Source organism: Protopterus annectens, chromosome 1.part1 (genome assembly GCF_019279795.1).
Source record: "Protopterus annectens isolate FY-2018-M chromosome 1.part1, PAN1.0, whole genome shotgun sequence".
Classification (NCBI taxonomy): Eukaryota; Metazoa; Chordata; order Ceratodontiformes; family Protopteridae; genus Protopterus; species Protopterus annectens.
In genome coordinates this window covers 623,847,320-623,868,215 of record NC_056726.1, presented here as the reverse complement: position 1 = coordinate 623,868,215, position 20,896 = coordinate 623,847,320, and the positions used below count along the sequence as shown (strand labels likewise).

The window sequence follows — 20,896 nt, the reverse complement described above, 5'->3', positions numbered from 1 at the left end:
GGACAATGGCAAAACATAAAATTGAATGTCCAAACACATTTCACTTAAAATAATGTTTCGAAATATCAGGTCAAGTGGAAAGGGGTTATTGGAGGGAGAGGAGAGAGGAATAAATAAATACATACATACATAACATATACCATTGTATACAGTCTTCAGTAACACATTTCTACCAACAGGTTTGCATGCCTCTGTGTTTTTGTCACCTCATAAGCACCTCATTTGAACATAACCTTATTGGTATACACACGGTTTTGACTGTAAAACTAAATTAGCCAATTATTTGCATTTGTCTTATTGCAATCATAACAACAGGATCACAGGACCAGGATTTCTGTGGAGAATCAAACAAATATGGAGCCTGGAAATATTGAATTTACCATCTGCTGCACATTCCTTCCCACTTAAACATTTCACTAGATTCAAGATGTCTTTATTGCATTTAATGTTGCAATAAAAATGTGACTAATTTTAAAAACAGTAACATGAAATGATTTCCCCAGAAATTTAACTGAAATCCCATTTCTTTTTGAGATATCTTAGTCCTGAAAGAGCTCAACCTGCTGTATTATAGTTAATGGGACCCCTCGATATACCTTATTAAGTCTACAGGTTTCTGTTCTGTATGTACTCGCAATGCATTTCAGTCAAAGCTTTACCAGCTCCGTCTGCAGTGGTATGTACTTTGCATGACCTGCATGTTTTCCTGTGTTTGTTGTGAATGCAGTATTTTGTTATGGTTTGAATGTATTGCTTCAGTGTTCTATAGATGTCACTTGATTTGCAACATTGTATTTCACAGTCAATTACACATTATCTCCTCAGTTAAAATCTAATTGTTTAGATATATGTAATTTGCCCCATGAAGAATACATGTGTGTTAATAATATTTTTTTCTTTCATTTTGTGAAACCTCAAGGAGAGAACAAGGGGAAGCAGCAAGCAGGTTTGTATCACCTTTTGGTTATCATAACATGCTTGTAGTGAAATGCTAGTATGTCATTCAGTAAGCTCAGCTCCAGTTTATTGTTTATCTTTTATCCTTACAAAGTAAATGGGCTACCACAATACTCAGTATGTGTGATTCTGTTGGTAAAATTCTTTCTTCTACAGGTCAGTCAAAATGAATCTGTTTAGTGAAGTGTTAAAACACAGAGGTTGGCAGAGTGTGCATTCTGTCTCCCATTGCATATTCACATTTCTGATAAGAATAAGTAGGGCTCTGCTTAGTTTAAAAATTGTTCTAGTGTACAACAGCCAAAGGAAAATGTTCCTGATAACATGCAAAAAGTTATTTTTGTTATGGTGTATCTACTGTTTAATCAGGAGTAATGCAAAATGTTACAACACATGCCTTAACAATTTATATACTTAAATGGTAAAGCTGTGAACATAAACATGAATATATTACTTGTGCAGGTTTCAGCTAATGTAGAGATTGTCTCAACAAAACACATAAATATTAAAACGAATAAAAAGAGGACAAAAACAGCTAGTCTCAAGTGGCCAGCAGAGCACATCTGTATAACTGAAGTAATACCAGGTGCTGTTCATATTCATCATATTTAGCTTTTACTGAGGATTCAACCCCATTTTATGTGAAAACATTGCAAATTGTGATAATAAACATTTGCGTCCACAGACTCAAGAGCATTAGTATAGTGGGATTGGACCCTAATATGTTAACCACTTCCATGTTCCCACACTTGCTTTTTACTTACTTTCTACTTCCCAGAGGGAGAATTAGCATTGGATAGTCACTCCTTTTTCCTACATTCAGCCCTCTGCTGCTATCAGAATGATGCAGACTCCATTGGCTAGCAGAAACATTCATTTAAATTGTTCAGCATTATCCTTCATAAACACTGACTAGCGATGTTCCCAAACCCATTCCTGAGACATGATACTAAAGAACTTGCATCGTGCTTCTCAAACAACAAGAGCAGGAATCAATTCCTTGTTTTCTTTTGCTGAGTATTTGTGAGGCTTGCAACAAATCACTCAGCACTCTATTCAGAGCAGATACAAGACGGAGTAACAATCTCATCTGTCTCCTCCGTTATGAAACTTTTCTTGTCTTGATTATTTTTCTGTATGGAAATTGTGTGCATTTGTTTGGCTTTGCCTTTCTGTAGAGTTATATTTTTAAAACAAATGCAATATTATAGGAAGAAATATGGAAATAACTGTTAGAGAAAGTCCATACCCTTTTCCTAAATTTGCTGGATGAAACTATAGCAGATAGCTTAAGAAGTGTTTTCTTTCTTTAAACTTTTTAAATCTTTTTGTTTGTGGGACAGTAAAGCAAGAATATGTGCACATATACTTGGGGATTCATTAAACTACTGCACATTACATAACTATGCTGTGTGCATTGGGAACAGTCTGACTTCTGTTCAGGTATGCAAGTCATAAATGGACAGTGTTCTGTGGTACATCATATAATACATGATTGCAACTGTTCTTGAATCTCCCACCTGAATGGACTGTGAACTAAGAGTGGAATATACTAATGCAACTGAAAGTCCTCTGGCAATTCCTGGATTGAGTTATCTGCCTGTGGAAACCTCAGTCTCATGCTCCCAGCCACCTGTGACATGTCACCAGCACCATGATTGACACTCAGATGATACTGAATACCTGAAGACTTTCAATTCTGAGGACCATGCCTTCCTGCCAAGTACTGATGACTTAATGTCTCTAGCTGTCATAGTGCATGCATGATTACACTCTTATAGCTAGATGCCAAGTATTATCGGGCACATATAGGTGTGCTGCTAGAGTTCTTGGTGTTCCCCAGCCATGGCGCTCGCAATTCAAAAACATTTATAATACTCTGGCCATGTTTTTTAGAGTGCAGGTATTTGTAATATATTTAAATGAAGGGATCCAGTCATGTAGCCACTCCCATTGTCTGGAAATCTCTACTATTACTAGGGTAAAAATGGAAAAAAAAAAACTTTAAAATCTCTGCACTGGAGGGCCCGTAGGATATATGCAAATCCTTAAGGACATACAGTGTTCCAGCTACATGGCTTCTGAATGCCCATGACTTTTTACTTTTTAAGTCTTTATGGGTACATTCAGGCCAATAAAGCAATAAAGACTGAAAAAGTAAAAAGATATTCAGAAGCCATGTAGCTGAAACACTGTATGTCCTTAAGGGGTCATTTGCATATATTCCATGAGCCTTCATTACAGGAGGCTTAAGGTATTGCACAGTAAAAACTGTAACTTGGCTGGGTTTTTCTTGTAGTTTTTTACTGAATGTTTTTTTTTCTGTGTGACCTTTTTACCCTCTGGTTTGGATGTCATCACTAGTGTGACAGGGGTAACAGGTATGTTTGCCACATGGATTGTAACTGTATAAAGTTATTGTTTTAACTGCATAATGAGGTGTACAATGAGTACACAGTGATGATGTTGCTCAGCCGTGTTTTGCAGAACTCAGCATCACTTTATTCTACACATTGGTAGCATTAATCCTGCATTGGGTAATGATACACTACCATTGGTCTGACATGAATTTTCTACAACTCTTGCACAATGTAGTCTACAAATTATCCATTTGTGGAGTGTGGATGATTGTATGGCACATCATTTGCATACTTAATGCATAATAGGACCCCCCCCCAGGCATGAATCTGTGTATGTCACTACACCAATGGTCTGCAGGTCCACCTGTGAACTATATAAGGGCTCTGTTATGTATTCTGGACCAGATTCAAGCCATTTGCATTTACAGATAATGTTTATGAATCACAGCTTTGGCATTTAAGTTTCTTCTACACTGTTATACAGACCATGTTGTAAGTATGTCTCCCATCCTGATTTAACAGTGTTACTGTTGTATCTTGCACATCTCTCTCACTGTTAAGAAAAGCAATTCTTACCTTTCCTATTTATGAACATAAAACAGTTCAGTGTTTTGAATTTTGCAATCTTTCAGGAAGATTTGTAGCAGTAGGATTCTTATGTCTGGAAACTAGAGACATCTTGCCTTGTATGGTCAGTCTATTTGTTGCCCAAAGATCAACAAAAAATACACTTACATCTCTTTTGCAAACACTTCCCCTCCAGCAGTTTTACATATTTCATATTACTTATACTCTCAAGCAAGAGATGATTTGAGACAAAGTCAGAGCCTGTTACTGGCACAAATAAAATACTTTACTTCCTGACTCCTTTATGATGGTGATAGTTCACAACTGGAATAAAATGATATCGGTTGCACATGTGGGACAGTAAATGCCAGGGAGTTCACACATGGTAGTGGTGAGTGTAGGCTGATTAACATTGGAATAGTCCAGCCAGGTAACTCAAAAAGGCCTGGTGGTAGCATGAAAGGGGTATCAGTGATCCAGGAAACATAGCTCTCACGTTAGAAAAACGACCTCAGCCATTGTAGGAAATATGAGCAGGTAATAAAAAATATTCCTTTCTCTTTATTACTATCATTTACCTATGGTTTATAAATGTAAGTCCCAATTATTTCTAAGTAGGGTGTTATTGCTGAATTGCGTTTGTAAAATTTTATAAAAAGGGTATAAAAGATAATGATCGTGTTCATGTTAGAGGCTCACAGATGTCACATAGATACTTAACAGGAATCAAATGTAAACAGAATTAAAGCAGAAGTTTGGTACAAGTTATTATATATAACATCAGACAAACACAAGCAATACTTACAAAAACTCAGTGTAGCAGTGATAACATAAACTTATCTAGCATATTAGAAATACTGCAATGGTGAAAAACAGGCATTACTGAGAGAGAAAGCACATGTGGGTGTACTATAACAACTGATAGCATACCCAGAGACTGCCCATACTCTGGAATAGACTGCCCATACATGTCAAGCAGAGCGCCTCCTTGGCCCTCTTCAAAAAGAACCTAGACAATTGGATGGGAGATAGGAAATTTACCCTGGGGATCACATCAGTCGCTCTGCTAGACAGGGGTCCAGGGAAGTAATATTCTGATAGAAAAACCAGGGAATTATTATGGCTAGGCTTGTATAGACCCTATGGCAAATAGCCTATTACTAACCTATTAACCTATGGGAGAGTATTCACCCCACCTCTCTTGCACTCAATCCCAAAAGGAATAAGAAATAATTTGCTTGCTCAATATATTCACAAGGACTGAAAACCACATCTTTGAAAATGTACATATTGTTCAACAAGTAATCTGCATTTTAAAGTGATTTTATATTTGGCTAGCAGTGGTGTAATTCTTTTTTTTCTCCACTTAATGAAGGAAACATCATTGTTTTATAAAGACTGACTAGGGTCTAGCAGACATTCATGTATTTCAGTTGCAGAAATGTAAATTGTATATTTCAAGTTATTTTCTTGTTTTAAAACAATATAGATAAGTATATATTGTTTGTGCAGTACATCTTCTGAGGATAGTGTAACAGTCTGATGGTACAAGGTGTATTTTTTTAATTAAGTAATCAGTTTTCCTGGTGACAAAGTGAAAAGTAATTTACTCCTCTATTTCCCCCCACTCTTAGTAAGCTTTGTAGTAGTAAACAGAAGCTCTTCAGGATGTACACCTCTCGGAAACATAGGTACCCAGCATCCCATCTATTCACATGATCGTTGAGAATGCCATCTAAATGCAGGTGCATGGTAACTGCTCTCCCTCATGCTTTGCCATTTTTGTTGTTTTCTAGGGCCTTTCTCTTGACTTGATGCATTGTTTTAACTCTGCCTGACATTTTGTCCTTACTGCTTGCTGCTTGCTCTGATAATGATAATGATATGCCAGTCAATATACTTTATATAATTAAACAGATCCATTGAACTGGATAGCTATATTGAATGGCATGTATTGACTGCTTTGAGCCTAGTTGTACTACTTTGCCTGGAAGAGAACATTTCTGGAATGCTGATTGCTTTGAAGATTAAGACCATTACTGAACTGACTGGATGTCTTCATCTTTTTTAAATCCGGGTGGATTACAAAAACAGTTGTTTGTCATGCTACAGTTCATTTTTAGAGACTAAGAAGGTGCCTCGTACTTTGCCTGTTCAATAAGCTAAATTTGTAGCAGCTGTAGATGACAGCCCCCTTGGATGTGGCCTGCATCACCTCTACTTGGATCAGTTCATTAGCTATGAACTAAAGGACTGCATGCTTTGAATCATGTGATGCCTTTGCTGAACCCTTGACCTGTGTGACCCATGCCAAAAATGGCATCTTGTAGCTTGCATTGCGTCACAGAGCATTTAATGCCTCTAGCTCTGTCTTATCAGTTTTATTAATCCTTTATATACATCTGCAATACATACTGTGCAGTGAATGCATCTGACAAATACTGAGTGTACATTTTCAGAGCAGTGCAATGTTATGCATACATACAGTATAATGCGCTATACTTCATTATTGTGTCATGTGACTTCAGGTACTTAACATAACGAAAGGGAAGACCAATGCCTTATCAATGTTTGCTCATTCCATATTGTGGAATGCTTAACTTATTATGAACTAACTCCAAGCAAAACCCACCAACAGAGGCAATAATCGAGCAATTCTTAAAACTAAAAATTTTATTCCAGGAATAAAATTTTTCATTTTAAGAATTGCTCGATTATTGCCTCTGTTGGTGGGTTTGACTTGGATTTACTTGAAATTACTCACTACTTGTTGAGGACTTTGGACTCTTTATTATGAACTAAGAACATTTTACGGGTATAAATATTCTTCAGCTTGTTTCTGAGTCCTGTGTTAGTAGTAACATTTGTCTTTGTATCTGGATACTGTTAAAACGACAATGATTGCATTTTCCTTTTTATACAAATTATAGGACACATCCGACATTCATATAAAACTGCTTGGAGGTGTTTAACTTGCTCAGCTCATAAGAATTCTGTTCACTTATTAATTTAATAGTTTTGAGATCCCATTTAAGTCCACAGTAAGGAGCACCATCTGTAATTCCATAATAACATCATAATAATCTCTTTTCCTGCTTACACGGTGGTTACTAATGTAATGCACAGATGAAAAAATAAAAAATAATTTTGTAAGCAAACATGGTTACCTTTTATGCATGGGTTGCCCATTGTTGCTAACCCAGTCTCTTCCTGGACTTCTGTCCAGTTGCCTTACAGACCTTTAGATCCAGTGACTTCATATCTGCTTTGATCAAATCCTGATATCAAACAGGATGTAGAATCTAGGGGGTCCAGCAACCCATAACAACATTATTAGAACTTCTTTCTACTTGTCTATTTCATTCTTTTTCACTTTGACAAAGAGCAGTATCAGCAAATTATTGAGTGTGTGACTTATGCCCATAGGTGTATCAGCTCTAGCTATTTGTGTAAAATGCCCATGTTTCTATATAAGAAAAACTAACCAAAGGTTGAAAGATAGAATATCCTCCCATCTATCTGAAATATGTAGGAAGATAGATATGAATGCTTTGTTTAGACATATACAACAGTTAGGTGAGGACTATACTTTTAAATTTAAGGTTTTACAGATAGATAGTTTGCAACACAGAGGTAGAGATATAGTGAATAGAAATGAATTTGCTGTGTATGGGTGGATTAATTACTTCAGAGATGATACACTCCTTGGTATTAACACAACGCCTATATTAAAAGAAAAGCATTATTATATACAATAGATTTGTTTTGGTATAGTTATCATCTTATAGCTTTTAGGGTTATTTATTGTTATTTTAAATAATGCATTTTAAATAAAGCATTTTGAATCATGCTTTTTAAATAATGTTTATTAATGCTTTAACACTTTTTTGCTCTGAGTTTGAAAGTATAGTATCTATTAATTGTCTAATTATTCAATTATGATGTTGTTTGAGTTGATAGGCTGGCAGGGTAATTTTAATTATATTTAAGTTGTATGTGTGATACACAGATTTTATGAACATTGAGAAAGAGTCTGTTGGCTCAAAAGCTTTGAGTTTTCTTGCTTTCTTCTAATAAAGTTTGATAACATGACATTTTGGATCCTTAGTTTGCTTGGTTTTATATAGCTGAAACACCTGGTGTCCTTAACGACTCATTTGTATATATCCCACAATACTTTTTTAAAAGAGGTTTCAAGGAATCACATATTGCAAACTCTAGCTTGAATGGGTTTTTCTTGTTTTTTTTCCAGATGGATTGGCTGTGTATCCTGTTTACTCTTTTATTTAGATATAAGTATAGAGAACAATACAAAATACATACATACATACATAAAGTAACATAATAGGAGTTTTTCATTGTAAAAGGAGAAAAATGTGTACAGTTTTTACAGATGCAAAATACAAAAGATATTTACTCAACATACATATATTAAAACATTTTGTCATTTTTTTTATTGTGCATCAGATAAGTATGTACATTAAAATTGTATGTACAGTTTAGGCTCTACTGCTGAAATGTCAAATATAGCATGTACCAAAACTGAATATATACAGTTACTAGAAAGAAATATGTATGTCTAGGTATATGTTAGAACATGTCCAGATGTTATATTATGTTATTTAACTAATGTAAGAACTGAGCTTTCAGGAATAAAGTAAGTAGATTAGAGTTTGTAAGGGAAGTTATAGTTCTGGATGTGAGTATGTTTGTTTTATAAAGACTGTTAGTATACAGTGAAACATGAAATAGAGGTACAGAGATAGAGATTTTAGATAGATCGAGAAGAGGGAAAAGGATAGCTCTATGGGTTAGAAGAAGGGTAGCTATATATGGGGGGCAGTGTTTGTGAGAAGCATTATTAAATGAACTGCAAATCATATATATAACCAAATATTTTTCCATTCCTGACGGGAATTGCCTTTTCTCTTGTTAACCTCTGTTTGCCAACAGTTCTAGGACCAACTGTTTCTATGCACTGTCATGTGTCAGAGCCTAGCTACAAGTAAGTGGAAGGTGGATGCCAGAATCCATATAATCACTTTGTAGCCAGACTTGTTAAACTGCCTCACTTCATAAACAATGGCACCTCTGTGATGGTGTGCAAATATTGTATGGATGACAAATAAAAACATGCCCTGAACTTGGAAGATGGTGCAAAGGATTAAGGCTATGAGTTCTAAACAAGCAGGTACAGGGTTTGATTGGCCTACTGTGTTGCCTTGAGCAGGTCACTTGAGCCAACAGTGCTTTGGAGCAATTGGTAATTTTGGGTTAGGCTCATTAAAGGTCTCCTGCATGCTTAGTAACTGCCTATGGACAAAATCATTTCTGAGATGGAAGCCTACATAACTGGATTGGAAACAAAAAGTGTGCAGGTGATGTCCTGTTCCTTGCCAGTTTCCCATATTCTAGGGCCCACCGTGTAGTGGTGCAAATGTTTACTGGTACTCAAGAAAGAAATGGATACAAGCATAGCCTCACCTCCTCACTTCCACGTCTGTGCCCAATACCAGTTCTTCTTTTACCTATGATGCCTATGCAGTACAACAGGATTTTACATCATGTTGATGTTTTATGTTCTCTGAAGTGTTTTAACCCGTTTTTAGTGATTAGAATACAGCTTGTCAACATGTTATGCGGTAATGATAATATGTTGGCAGTTAAAATCTTTAAAACATATAACCCACAACATCCACTTATAAATATCAACAAACATCAACATGTAACAATAGTTTAAAATCACGTGTATAATGGCCTCCCTTGGCTTGATAAGATAAGGCACCCCATAAATGGTTTGTAGGGTGAACACAGGATCATAGGAAATACAAGACAATTGTGCCTTGTGGCCATTTACACCTTGTTAGTGCCCACCCTTAAGCCTTACCTCCTTTTTCAAGGAGGGCTAAGCCAAAAGAGCCAGGGATAAATTTGTGAATACCCATCCATTTGTCTAGCACCTCTCTGAATGACTATACTGTATTGTAACACTTAATCTGCAGTTAAAGTCTATTTAAGAAATAGGGGAGGCATTGTGTAATGAATGTATAGGCTTAAATCTCTGGTCCCAGCATTAGTAGAATTGTTTAATTTATGGAGATACAAGAGATATTAGACTACTGGATTCCTAGTGACATTGAAGGAATTGCATTGATTTTCCCTCAGGAGCCTATAGGATACTGAGCAAAAGGGAAAGTGCTTCCAGTCTTTTCTGGCAGCTTAAGGTTTTTAAGCCAGCAATCTTTTTTGTTATTAACCTATAGAGTCTTTCCAGTTGTTTGATTTGTCAAGTGAGGTTCAGCCCAAAGGGTGCATTGTATTCTGTGATTGACCTAATCAATGCAGTATATAAGGGTGCAACAAATTACTTAGATCTGGATGATATTCCTTTTATGATGAACTGTGCCAAGTAGAAGGAATTCCCAACCACTATAACAACATGATGACCAAAGGCGAGGGAATTAGCACTCCATGTTCCAGGTATATGACTACAATGTCATTTTGAAGTGGGGTATTGCTTGTGCTATAAGTTTTGGGGAAGAGTTGTCTACCACATTTGACAATATTTCACTATTTTGCATTTAATATGAGTCTGTTATTTGAACACCAAGTGTAAGCTTGTATTGGAGTGCTTGGGCATTGAGGAAACATGAGGATGACACCCAGATTACAGTCATCTGCACACTTGGTTAACCAGAGATCATGGTTCATGATTCAGAGATGCAACAAGTAGATGCAGAACAACAGAGATCATAGTACTGAGCCCTGCAGAACATCCCTTGTCACTTTCATACTCTCTGAGGAATAAAATACTATAGTCACTGTGTGGGTTTTTTACTTTAGCCAATTTACTATCCATCTTACAATATATAGATCCATTTGAAGCATGTTCAGCTTGTTTATTATGCTAACATAATGAATGACACCAAATGCTTTGACCAGAACATTGTGCATACAGCATGATTTCTGTTAGCAGCTGGTGTTACCCACTCACAGAAGGTAAGATTCATTAGACAGGATCTACCCTTGATAAAGCCAAACTACTGTGGCCTTGCATGATAACATTTTAAATATCTCAATTAATCAGGTTATTTACAGTATGTTCCATGGCTTTGCAGATGAAACTATAAAACGGATGAGTCTATAATTTCTGGAATCAGTGTTGGGGCCACCCTTTTGAGGTGACATCACAACTGCTGACTTCCAGGACAAAGCTAGTGACTAGGCTGAACTGGAAAAGTTTAAGGAGAGGTACTGCTAATGCCTGTTTAGTACTGTTTATTAAGTAGCCAGGTATATTATCAGATCCTATGGAGGATGTATTGTTAGTCTTGGCAGTCACCTCCAGTAAATGCTCTTTAGTGATGATGAGAAGTCTGAAATCTTCAAGGATAAGTGGACGTTGGATTGTTATCTCTGGTGTGAAATTTGTAATGAATTTGGTTGCTAGTGTGTGGGCAGTGTGCAGTGGATCTGACCATATAATTCCATTTTGAATAAGTTCTGAGCAATGCTGGATGATATTTCTAATTTATTGATGCAGATAAAGAAGGATTTGTAATTATCATTAACTTCTCATGCTAGTGAAAGTTCATGGACTGCACTGGTTTTCCTAAAGGTATTGTTTTTTTTTTTTATTCTTTGATAGTTCCTTGATATTAACCTTCATTTAAGAGTAATTTTTTCCTTTTGTTGTATATTTGTGGACCATCGGGATAGTTTCCCTTAAACTTCCAATTATATTAAGGTCTGGTATGGACTGCCAGATTTGTACATTTATCTAAATGAACACAGACTTTTCTTTTTTACCCACAATGTTTGCACATTTTAAATCACAAAATTCTTTGATATTAGCATCCATTGGTTTTGAGATTATAAAGGTAAATATTACCAGTTTGTGGTCAGAGTTAACAGTGGAGGGAGATACCAGGGAAGTGGTACATACAGATGCTATAGTTGTAAGGAACAGGTCTAGGATATTTTATCTCTAGTGGGTTCTAGTGCAGGGAGATTTTGTTTATTAAATCTAGGAACTTTGGAGCATATCCCACTTTTGAAGTATAGGTGTCCTAGTTTATTGAGGGATAATTAAAGTTCCCTGGAATAATGGAGTTTTTGCTTAATTGAAGTTCTTCTTATATTTAGAAATGTAATGTGATTTTCATGGGGCACAGATGGGGTCATGTAACAGGCTATGAGTGTGATTTGCATCTCAGTGAGTTCTGTTTGTGGATCTCCAGGAATCTACCTAGAGGCAATGTGGTCTCTTACAAATATGAAGACCACCACATCTTCCAAAATGTCTAAAGGCATGGAAGGCACAAAACCCAGGTGTGGAGGGGGTGCTATCTGAACATTCTAACCAAGTTCCTGTACACATATGGATGCACTCCGAATGCAAGGTTGAGCATTTCGCAATTGAGACTCTAGCCATTCAGCAGAGCAACCTTGAGGTGATGTTGACATAAGAGCTATCTTTTATAAATACACAAAATGCAGAGTTTTTTATCTGTTCTTATCAAAACTAGGAAGAAATAGCAGAGCCATGCTACAAAAAAAGTATTTTCCATTACAACATCAGTGTTTCTATTTCTTAAGACCAAACAAAATAGCACAGTATTTGCAAAGTACTGTTTTGGGTGGTTTTCCTGCATGGCACTCAACTATTGAATTCTGGCACTTTTGCTTATAAAAAAATGAGGGTTAACTCTTTAAAAATCAGTAGTGTAGCACTTGTTGAGATTTCCCATCTCCAGAATTTTTGCGATATCATTTTTCACCTTTGTGTAGTTCAGGCCGTAGTTGACTGCACAGCAGTATACAAAGCAGATATGCAGCGTGTGCATGTGCAGCTCAGGCCACAGTTGACTGCACATCAGTATACACAACAGATATGCAGCATGTGCAGCTCAGTCTGCATTTGACTGCACAGCAGTATACCCAGCAGATATACAGCATGTGCATGTGCTGCTTAGGCCACAGTTTACTGCACAGCAGCATATCCAGTAGTAAATATACTGCATGTGAGTGATTAAACATCCAGGCCTCAGTGTACCACACAACAGTATGCACAGCAACTATGATGCATGTGAAATGTAGAGCTCAGGCCATAGTTTACTGTACAGATGCATACTCAGTAGATATACTGCACGTGATGTGTGCAGCTCAGGACACAGTTTAATGTGGCACATCATGTAAGCTAATGGTGAATGCCAGCTGCTAGTGTGCATTGACAGGCACCTGACAATGATATCAAAAATGCTAAGAGCTCCATTGCATGCACTGGGTACAGATGCAGTGCCTAAGAGTTGCCCCATTGCCAACAGGGTCTGTATACCTCTGTAGTATCCTTTATAAGTCATTACAACTAAAGTATACAGGCCATCACAAGCTGCATGCAACATTACACAGACAGAGTAAATAATCCTCATAAAGCAGAAATAGTTAAATCTTTTTACAAGAGCACCAGCATAAACATGTTTATTCCTGGTGAGCAGTATTCATGAATCTCAACTTTTGGCTGCACCAGGCTGAGAAGCCAGAGAGTAATAAACATCTTTACGCCTGGTGAGAGGTACTCATGACTCTCAACTAAGCCAGACAGTAACAGAGAATAAGGTAAAATCAAAGTAAATGAGAGAGAAATGGGTTGTTTTTCTTTTTTTTTTTTTTTTATATATACTCTGTGCAGCAGACAGTCAACTACCACTGCTGCATCTCCTTGTCTCAGATGCTGGAATTATTTCTGACACAACAGATCTCATCCAGTTGGACCCCCTAGACATAATCTGATGTTTACTTAAGGCAACCTTATGCAGTGTCATGCTCAGAGCCATTAGTGTCCTCTGTATTAAATGGTGTGTATGGTACTAGTCAAAACCTAACTGAATGAGACAAAATGATGCTATAAAAGTGAAATGCTATTCAAGAAATCTTCAGATAAATGAAGTTCTTTGAAACTCTTTTTGGTTACTAGTTTATGTCAGAAATGACCAGAGTACATTATGCCATGTATACAAAAATTACAGGGTGAAAAACTGACTGAAAGCCATTTAAATATATAGAAGTTTCCTTTAATTCATCATTTCCTTAGTTAGACAAAACATCTTTTCATAGCATGGTCTCTCATAAGTGGCATTATGTTTATATGGTCAAAACATTATATTTGTCTTTTTTCCTGTGGTTTATGATGTTTATCAGTTTACATAAATCATCACAGAGTGTAACTTTACAAAGTTTCCATACTACTACATTGTGGTTTAATCAGTTTATATATGTAAACTGCATTAGATGTGCATCACAGTCTGATCAAATCAAGTCAGTGTGATGGAGAGGTCAATGCATTTTGAAAGCAGCAGCATACCTTTTTCAAGAGCTGAAGCATTTTTAAAGTACACCATATTTTTCAGTCACAAAACATATTTTGAAATTACATTTCTGACGGTCAGAAATTTGCATGAAAGTATCATTTGGAATGGTTTACTTCTGTTGCCTTACTGTACAGGTGCAGCTACTCACTAGTGAAAAGGTAATCACTAGCTGTAAAAATCATACCCTAGACCACTGAAATAAACAGTGCAAGTTTCAAACCAACACCAGCTACTATGCTCGTCTTATTTGATACTAAGGTTGCATAAAAAACAGAGCATTCCTTAACACAATAGCACTGAAATGCTAAAGTCTGTTAGACGCCATAAATCTGTTAATTGATATTTAATAACTTACTTTTATGAGTACTGCTTTTTTTCCAGGGTTTAAAAAGTTCAGTATTCTTCACATGGTTTCCATACATGCCTTATCTTTACTCTTACTTGCTATGTTATTGTTCTGTTTACTCAATATTATAAAAACTCATGCTAGAAGATGTCTTGAGTTAAGCTAGAAACCTTGCTTATGATTTAGATTTTTGTATATGTTTTGTTTCTTTTAAAATCTCTTAAAGGAGCAGTGCTTGTTATGTTATAAAGCATGTCACCCTATACGTTTTTAGTAAGAATGTGTTTCTCTATTTGCTCATATGCATAATTACTTTATTTCTGAAACTACCTTAATTACCTTTTTTACTGTAATGAGCCAGGTCAGTTAAAACACATCAAATAATGTGTTTTGGTCACTTTTTTCTCCTCTGTCACCATTAGATGCACCCTGTCACACTGCTCTGATGATAATTGCTGCTCACGAGGAGAACAGTATCATGCACAAGTTCATTATGTTTTGTGGGAAGTATGGAAAACACATCTGTTTTTAAATAGGTTAAAACCACATAATCATAACAAAAAAAAAAATAAAAAAATAAGTAGATGATAGAATATATGCTTTCTTCCTATAAGTTTTATTACTAAGAAAATATATGCAAAGATGAGAATGGCTGCTAACAAAAACTGCTGATTTAAGGCAATGCATGCTGAAGATTAGGTACATTAAAAAAAATAAATAAATAATATATATATATATATATATATATATATATATATATATATATAATAGAGAGCACCTGCTAACTCTTGAATCCAATCTTTGAATTTCTTTGAATGAAAACTGCATGCTTATTAAGGGAATACAGGTTATTTTCTGATTGCGAGAGGTGAATGCTTTGCATGGCATATATCTGGCATAAATCTAAATGTTTCATATGTAATAAACTACTAAAGCCTGGGACCAGAGTTAGAAAGGACATATATAAAAATACTGTTTGGGCTTCCAGTTTGAAGATATCTTTACATCTTAAAAAATGTAAATGCCAAGTATCTATCATTAGGAACTGTCACGTAATTTTATAGTGTAGGCCGAGAGATGTAGAAATGTAGATTTCCCCGACAGGATGGCTGTATGTTTGGTTCCCACATATTAAAATGATGGGTTTTTTGCTGATTATTTACAAATTAGTCAAACTGATAAGACAGCAGATTTATAAGGGGAACCACATTGGATGGGATATCATTAAGCTAATTAACTGGGTTTTACTAATAAAATATTTGCATGGGACTATATGTTTTCTCTACTAATTACCTATCTTGGTATATATTTATCAAATGTTGATAAATAATATGTCTGTGTGGTTCCCTCACATCTCTGCATGGGGTCTTGTCTATTTGGCAGTTGATTGTTTATTTTCATGACCATCAGTTTTAATAAATCATGGTTTTGATCTTAATGGCATGTATTAGTTTTAACAGATATCGTGTTTCATTCATCACTGTATCTATTGTTTAATTTATTTCTCCTTAATTCATCACAGTCCTTTAATCACACATTCCTGTCATCACTTATCCTTTATTTTGCCATTTTAATTTCTCTGTATAACTCCAGTTCAACTGACAAAAATAAGCAATAAGGGTAGGAGCTGTTTACAAGTTTTGTCATGTAGCTGTTGGGCTGATTCCCTCTGTCTCCTTTGGCCTATTGTGTATCTCTGAGCACGCCACTTAGCTAGATAGTGTTCCCAAACTGCCCTTGATAAGAGACAGTGCCTAGTGGGTTTACCTAATTAAAAAATAATGCAGTAAATAAAAATGAAAAAAAAAACACTTTATATGCACAATATGTGATTCATTAAAATAAATAAAAATACGTTTGTTTATATAATTTTCTTACCAAAGTAAACAGAAATCCACTGACACCTGATAGTACATTGTGGCGTATAACCTACGGGTAAAAGTGAGTTAGATGACTTACTCAGGACTACCCAATATGCAAGTTGAGATTGGCAGAATTTAAACTTGGGTCTTTGATTTTGCAGCAGTTTTTGTTCCTTTTTACCCACATACCCCCCCCCCAATCAATGGATTCTCCCTGTCTTCACCCAATCAGTTAATTCAGCTATAAGGACAATAGACAGGCTCGCTCCTAAGCTAAGTGACAGCCCTATGATCCATTTATTCCACACAGGAGGTACAACCCTCTTGGCTCATTTATTCCCCAGGGCAAGTTTTGGGTGTTGGGAAGTGGCCCATGACCTATGTGACATGTGCTTCCCATGACTCCTGTACCTACACCATGTCATTCCTTCACTTAACCTGTAGGGGCCAGTAGTGCAGCAGAGCTATCTGGCTTTTTCCCTTCAAGTAATGAGAAGCAGTCTTAGCTGATTACTCAAACCCTGCTAGACAGGGGTCTAGGGAAGTAAATATTGTGGGAAGAAATAGCCAGGGAATTGTTATGGCTAGGCTTGTATAGGCCCTAGGGCCAATAGCCTAGTACCAACCTATGAACCTCCATGCCCAATCATTCCAGTACCCAAACCACTAACTAAACTCTGGGGGGGGGGGGTTCACCTACAGTGTACTTAAGGCTTTATCCCTCTATGCCACAAGACAAGGCTGCAGCCATGCAGGTAAATCACTCTACTGTGGCTTCTTCTATTAATCATGTTATTGATGCCATTAAAAGGTCAGGCACCACTGAATTAAAATGTAGTAACTACTGATGAAAAAGAGATTTAAGATTGTTACAAAATGAGATCAGATGGTTGGCACCATACTAAGGAGGCTATTACAAATGCAATTATTTTTCTCAATGACTGTAATATAATTACTAGGCAATACATAATTAAAATGCAAGTTCTGAGACTTATTGTAATTGGACTTTTTTGGTATGCAATAATATTGCCTCCCAAACAATGATTTATTTATTATTTGTTAACCGGGAAAGTCTGACTTGGGACGAAGCCAATTTTCAGCAGAGGCCTGGGGAGAACACTCCAGATGCATGTCTTTGTAATGTGGGAGGAAACCCACATGGACACAGGGGGGACATGCAGAATCTGCACAGAAGGCACCCCAGCTGAGAATAGAAACAGAAAACTTCTTGCTGTGAGGCGACAACACTACCGCTGCACCACTGTGCCATCCAAAGCATATTAAAAAAACAGTGTTAATATATATATATATATATATATATATATATATATATATATATATATATATATATATATATATACTTTAATAAAGCAATGTTACTATAATGACTAACAAATCCACTTTCTAGTACTTTATGATTTGCCAGCATAGGTTGCCTTGCTTCCCAGAAGTTTACCCTGTTTTGTTATATAAAAGTCTATCATTTGGAGTTGTAATCTTTCTACCAAAGATTAATTTTTATTATCAGGTGCGACAACAGCAGAACAGTCTCTGGATGTGTGTGGGACTGAAGAGTGGTGCATGTTGCTTTTACCTTGAATGCACATCTGCACTGTACTTTATGGCAGGACAACTACCTTTAATGGTATTTCTGTTCCTGTTTTCTTCTGGGTAAAAAGTTGCTATAGACCGTTGGGTTACATATAGACGACCCATGTTTATAATGCGAAAGTAATCACAATTATCTAAATAGAAAAGACTGCATCAGTAGGTATACAAATTATCTAAATAATATAGTATTGCTGGCTTAGAAGCCAGCATACTAAAGCACAAATAAGCTACTTCTGCACACATGGGTTCAGCCTCTGTTTTATTCTATGTTACTTTTATGTGAGTAATCTAATCACTTGGTCCCAAAAGGTTTCTATGTAAACGCATTAGAAGTGGTTCATGGGTATTTTTTCAGTACTGTACCAGAAGGAGTCACAGATAGTTTTCTTTGACTATCAATGCTCTGAAGGCCATATATGTGTGGCTATAGTGCACATTTGTAAGACACACACAAATAAAGTACCATGCTTGCAGTAGCTCTAGCTTTAGCAAAGTGGATTACTATGGCTCTGAGACATTGTACCTTATGCAGTTCATTGGAAGTCACCAAATACCAGACGGGTGAATTGCAACTCAATCAGCTGAAGTTACAGAATGGACTAAATGCCGTGTCCATAACACTAGTCAGTCTCTGTAGCTCAACAGGTAACACACTGACACTGCATAAGGGGGGGTGATGCACTCCTGAGTGTGCAAGCCTTTGGATGACACATTAAACCAAGACCTCATCTCCATGAGCTGGTGGTAGCTTAGGTGGATGTAAAGATCCAATGACACTTATGCAAAAAAGTAGGGAAAATTCCACAATGCTCTGGCTACATTTCCCTTAGTCAATATGAATACCACTTCTGTTCACCTCTGAAAAGAGGCAGTTGGCCTAGCAGGACTAACATGCTCAACAAAGTGTAAATAAATACATAAATAAAATAAAGCAACTATATTCAAAATTATATCTGATTTTGATGGGAAAACAGTAGTGGGGCATTTCCCCTCATGACATCATTATACACCACCATTTTATGGGGTAACTCTGTGGGGTAGGGCTTAAGACAAAAAGCCCACCGCAAAGTTTCAGTATAACAACTCCTCTGCGTAGGGTTCTCTGGGAAAGGAGACATTGTCAACATGGTTCACACCAGGTGTCTGCTAATGCATGGAAATCTCCAAGGATTGGAACATTGAGAGCAGGCACTGCAGAGTCAGAAGTCAGCAGCCTGTAATTAAAAAAACTTTTAAAAAGAGCAACTCCGTTGCAGAGCTTATATTCATTTTTCTGTTATGCATTGCAGCAGAGTAAGATAACAAATGAGTTGATATCCCACATACATTGTATGTGTATTTGTCATGCAGTGCGTACCTTCAGAGTGCTGTTAGCATTGAGATATCATGCAGAACAACAGCCTCTACCATCTATCCAAGCACTAGCTATGTGATGGCAAATGAGCCAGAGTACAGCTTCCAATATGAGAATGTTACCTTTGCCCCTAGCTTTTACAAAAACTGGGACTAGGGACATTAAGGTTATTTTTGATGTTGCTGAGATGGAATTTAATTACTGAAAAACTATCATTTTTTCTCATTCTCATATATATCCGAGATTAAGTCTAAAACCAAAGAAGTGTCTCATATTGGAGTCAGTGTAGTTGACAACAAATTCCATCTATTGATTGTGTTTCTGCATGTAGCTACTAAATCGGTGAGATATCTGAACACTATGTGTTACATAACCTTATACTTCAGATATTGCTTGGGTTACACTTTTGTAACTTGTCTGCTGGAAAAGGACTTTAGCATATTGGCAGTCTTACCATGACAAAACAGTACATAATTTGCTCTCTAGCAGACTGCATCCAAACCATAAAAAATAAGGAGATAAGAATATGGGTATCCTAGTGCTTGTGCAGTGGTCAAATATGAAAATCAACACTCTGCTGAAATCCTGTTTCATCAAAAGAGATTACTGTCCTCTGAATTTGCCCTTTTTTCCAAGCTGCATTAATTTCAGAGTTGGTTATTTTTAGTCAGGTGGTGCAAGGGCATTCTGCATTGGAGATGTGGAGGCTTATCCACTTCACCCCTCAGAGAAAAACACCTACATTAAACAGCAAGTCATTCTTTTGTTTTGCTTTTGAGTGATGTTTTTAAAGAAATTGCTTAGGGACAACTAACACAGATCAAAACATAAAAACAACAAAAAACTCTAGTAACAAAAATAGACCAACTACTGACACTTGACCCTTGACCCATACCCATTTTTTTCTTTTCCTCCTAACTATTCAACCATCTGCCAGTTTCTTTCTATTTCTTTGAGTTTCAGTCCTTGTCTCTTCCTCTCAACTAAAGATATCCCTTAGAATCATGCTTCTTATTTTCTGTAGGATGATGGGAATTCCACAAATTTATCACCCTTTCTGCAAATAAATTTCTCTCCACATCAGGCTAATGCCATTACAGACACCCTCCACAATCGGCCTTTTGAGTTCCAGTCCCACAACACTTTATTTTAGGTTGACGTGAGCCCAAATTGTGATATTTTCCTGCAAAGTCAAGCTGTATAGTGCCCTCAGCACTTCATGGTCCACCACATATTCTCCCAATCAGCTTAGTCACACATGACTAAACCATTCTAGCAATTTGTGTCCCACTTCTACTACATCTTCCAGTTCTACATATAGCACACATCTGGGGTCTCACCCTGACCTATACAGATGTGCAATTACTTTAGTTTTCTTGGAGTTCATATCACACACAATGCCTCTCCTCACTCTTACCACTGTCCCATCACACTATTCCATCTTCCATGTGCTTGGAACACCAGCATCT

At 36.6% G+C, this 20,896-nt stretch overlaps 1 protein-coding gene across 1 annotated transcript in view; it reads left to right on the top strand.

The window, feature by feature from the left end:
* Nucleotides 1-20,896, top strand: part of KCNQ5 (potassium voltage-gated channel subfamily Q member 5) — a 1,528,448-nt gene that overhangs the window by 1,187,643 nt on the left and 319,909 nt on the right. The window contains exon 8 of the mRNA XM_044077105.1: nucleotides 920-946. Coding sequence (XP_043933040.1) covers nucleotides 920-946 — 27 coding nt within the window. The remainder of the gene's footprint in view (nucleotides 1-919; nucleotides 947-20,896) is intronic.